We start from the raw sequence: 4,122 nt of genomic DNA on the forward strand, positions 1-4,122 counted from the left end.
GTAAGGATAGAAAGGCGAACTGAGATACTATTCTCAGGCGTAGAGTCGAGTTTCCCTAAACCAAAGATAACACATATTCAATTATAATCTAATAATTCCAGTCCACGACCTTCTGTCCCTCTCATCCTTGACACATGGCTGGCTAACACACTCTGAACCACACCCACCATCTTCATATGACATTCGGTCCTTGGATACTCACCATCCCAGCATGTCACGACAAAAGATGCAAAGCGTGATGAAACTTGAAGGACCCTAATGCACATCATCATGAATTCAACATGCCAGTAAAAGCACATTCAAGCATACGAGGTTGTGTATAAAAAAGGATGTGCTTCTTGCTGTATTATGAAATGCTGTCGTAGAATACTGCACACTAACTTACGAGCTAATTAAGTAATACATGCACACTGGCTTGCAAATTGCTACAGGAATACATGTACACTTACTTCCAAGTTGCTGCAATCACAAAACCGCAAAGAAAGAAGGAAAACATGACATAGTACTGATTATTGTATTGCCAACATTTCAGGGATCAGCTTAGCAGCTTGTCCATTTATATGCTGCTAAAGAGACTGATACATAAACATTTTATTTACCAGGATAACATGTTGAAACCAAACAAGAATAACAAGTCACTAGGGAGCAAATGTACCTTTAGGCAGCAACTTTCACATAGGTCACTGGCCCATAGGAGCGCATCAACACATACTTGGAAAGATCCAAACAGGTGACCTGAAATCGGACCTTGCAGCTCCCTCTAAGTTCCCAGCAACATATCCATCACAAGATCCATCAGCCAAGGAATACTCGAACCACTTTCTTTTCGCATCTGTTAGGGTGTGTTTGGTTTCAGGATGAGGTGGAATCGGACAGGTTGGTTTCATCCCTAACAGTCGTTCTCGTGTTTAGTTGAGTTAGGAATCGGAATTGGGTCATCCGCATGCAAGGAATATTCCCTCCAGATGCTTCACCAAGTGATTCCGCCGATTTAAAGGAACCGACTCGTTATTCGTCCATGAAAGCAAGAAAAAAAAAAGAAATAACCAAGCAATTCTCATCGCGCTCACCCCCGCACCCGAACAAAAGTTTTCGTGGTTATTTTTTTGTGGTTATTTTTTTCATTTTTGTGATTATTTTTTTCGTGGTTATTTTTTCATTTTCGTGATTATTTTTTGTAAATATTTGGTATGTACTCATGATCATATATTTTTATTTGCATGTGTTGAAAATAGAATGAAAATGTTGCTGAAAATTTAAATTATAGGCTTATCAAATGCAAAGAACTCTATTTGTTGAGAGAAGTAATCTCACCATTTACAGATTCTTTTCATTTCATCTCTCCAACTAAACACCGGGACGGAACCAACCCATAACATTTTTTATCATCAACTGAACAGAAGGATGGAACCAACCCATGACTTTGAAATGGAACCATGACATTCCATGACTTTTGGTCCTCAAACCAAACACACCCTTAAGTATAAGTAGTCCCTTCGAAATCCCGGATGATCTGGACCAAGGCAACTTGCAAAGAAGAAACCTCCAAAGTATCTCATTCGATTTGCAAAGTGGAAATATGACAAGAACATCGTGCAGCCACCAAGGCTAGCAGTCCTTGTCCACCTTCCCTCTCCGTCTCCGGACTGCCACCGGAAAACATGAAACTTCTCTGGAGTGTCGCCCGTGGCGCCGACGAGCAACAACTCGTCAAGACACTCCGCGAGGCAGAAATATGAAGACTCATGTGCGGCCTGTGTATCCAACCGACCTCCAAGAAACGTGAACTCCACTGAATTGGTGTCTGACAGCTTGACGACCGCTAGACGGTAACATAAGCCGCCGGCATCTTGAGATCTGACCAGCGCGTGCAGGGTGCCCTTGACAAAGATCAAATCCTCAAGCACGTATGATTCACTGCATGACGCCATGCGCCACTCGGCATCCCCAAGGCGGCAGTACTGGAGGACATGGCCGACAGTTGGAAGGAAGGCGAGGACGAGGTCGCCGGAGAGGAGGAGGCGACAGAAGTCCGCTGGTGGATGGGGGAGGCGGAACTGCTCGCCCGTGAGGAGGTGGACGAAGCTGAGGTCGTGATGGCTGGGGCTGACTATGGCGACGCGGCAGCCTAAAGAGTAGAAGGCGGCGGCAGGGGCGGTAGGGTCTGTATCGGGGAGGGGGAGGGGGAGGCGAAAGCGCAGGTGGCGGCGGAGGGGGAGGTGGAACAGGGCTCTGGATCCGGGGACGAGGAGGAGGTGCGGGGCTTGGGAGGCGAGGCTGGACGGCGACGGAGGGAGGAGATCCCGGTAGGTGGCGCGGAGGGCGAAGAAATCGTGGAGGGTGGTCAGGCGACTCGCGATCTGGGAGATCAGCTCGGGCAGGAAGTACGGCGATGAGGCTGTCGCTGCTGGATTTTGAGACGAGGAGGAGGAGGAGGAGTCCAGGTTGCTGGCCGGCGGCGATAATCTCCTCCGATGCGTCGACGGCGTCGTCATTTCACTCGCTCGCCGGTTCTGCGGCCGGATGCGGCGTTGGATTTGCTTGTGTCTTTTTTTTTAATGTTTCTGCAGAGTAAAACAGCCCACACATATCTACGCCGCGCAAACAAGCAAATGTATTTTCACTGCTATCGAATTGAGCTACTGGTTTTTATTTTATATATTTTTAGAAAACTTTTAGATCTAAGTTGCCATAACGACCACCATTATTGTTAAATGAAAAATCCGATCGAAAAACCGTTATCAACATTAAATTCATCACGACGAGATTTTTAAAACTATACCTCATATTGATATGTTTCTACGACTTTTTTGAATTTAAAGATTATCATGTCTATTACACATAAATTGTTATCATGATTACAATAAGTTGTTATGATATATTTTAACTATTTTTTCTTCCATGTCTAAAATAAACTTTGACATGTTACAATTTTGTTTTAACAAATTAAACTTGTCATAATAAATTACTAAAATTTGTCATGATCCATGAAATATTTTGATATGGTTCATAAGTAACAAAGAAATATATCATCTGTTATTTTAAAAATGCGTGCCGCTGGTTGAGTGATAGGCCTACCTAAATGCTTCCGGCCTTTTCTTTGGGTCACTCATTCAAAATTACCATGAACCATAAACTAAAATTGTTATGATATATGTACTAAAATTTATCATGGTTCATACAAACCATATTTTTCATGTTCAAAATACTAGAATTGTCATGGTCAAAATATTAAAATTGCGGTGATCTATAAATTCAATTTGCCAAGATGAATTACCAAAAATTGCCTTGATTCATGAATTAAATTTGTCGTGATTAATTACTAAATTTTGTCATTGCCAATTAATAAAAAATTCCGTTAAAAATAGTTAAAATACAATGACAGCTTTAAATTTAGAAGAAAAAACCAGATGAAACATGTCTTGGCAACTTTATTGTGAACCCTATAACAACGTCAATGTAAACATGTGACAACTTATAGCCCCAAAAAAACCGTCGAAACATATCAATATGAGATTTAGTGTTAAAGATCTCGTCCAAACGAATTTTTAATTGAATTTTTTCATTTAAGAGATAAAAAAATAAGTCTAAAAAATCAAAAAAAATCCACTCATGTCGTATGTTTGATATGGCAAGATAAATGATTATAAAGACGTGTGGATCATGTTGCCTGGTGCCACACGTATGTGTGTTATCTTGTAGGTAAATCTATTCATTCGTAAACTGTAGGATAGCGTAAAGAACATCATAAGTAAAAATTACAACAAGATTTATATATCAATTACAAACACCGAAGCAAGTCAAAGGCGCTCCATTGTCATCATCCATCGCTCATCTGATCCGAACAAATTTGTTGTAGTAGAAGTCAGGCTAAACCGACTTTGAGGAGGCTCTTTCTCCAAGAAACTATCCCGGTGCTCAACATATAAATAGAGGGGCAGGGCTAGCACCCGGTACACATCAAGATTGCCCCAAGCCGTGTGTCGACAACCCCGCCACTCTAGTTCGTCCTCCGTCATAGTTTTCGTTGTGCTTGGCGAAGTCGTGCGGAAATAGTTTCACCACCACCGACACCACACCATCTGTTGGAAATATGCCCTAGAGGCAATAATAAATTAGTTA

At 42.0% G+C, this 4,122-nt stretch overlaps 1 protein-coding gene across 1 annotated transcript; it reads right to left on the reverse strand.

Moving 5' to 3' along the window:
- Positions 1–1,460: 1,460 nt before the first annotated feature.
- Positions 1,461–2,595, reverse strand: LOC123428858. The gene has a single exon (XM_045112975.1). The coding sequence runs from the start codon at positions 2,493–2,495 to the stop codon at positions 1,461–1,463; it is 1,035 nt and encodes a 344-aa protein (XP_044968910.1). The 5' UTR covers positions 2,496–2,595.
- Positions 2,596–4,122: the final 1,527 nt, after the last annotated feature.

Source organism: Hordeum vulgare, chromosome 2H, assembly GCF_904849725.1.
Source record: "Hordeum vulgare subsp. vulgare chromosome 2H, MorexV3_pseudomolecules_assembly, whole genome shotgun sequence".
NCBI classification, from domain to species: domain Eukaryota; kingdom Viridiplantae; phylum Streptophyta; class Magnoliopsida; order Poales; family Poaceae; genus Hordeum; species Hordeum vulgare.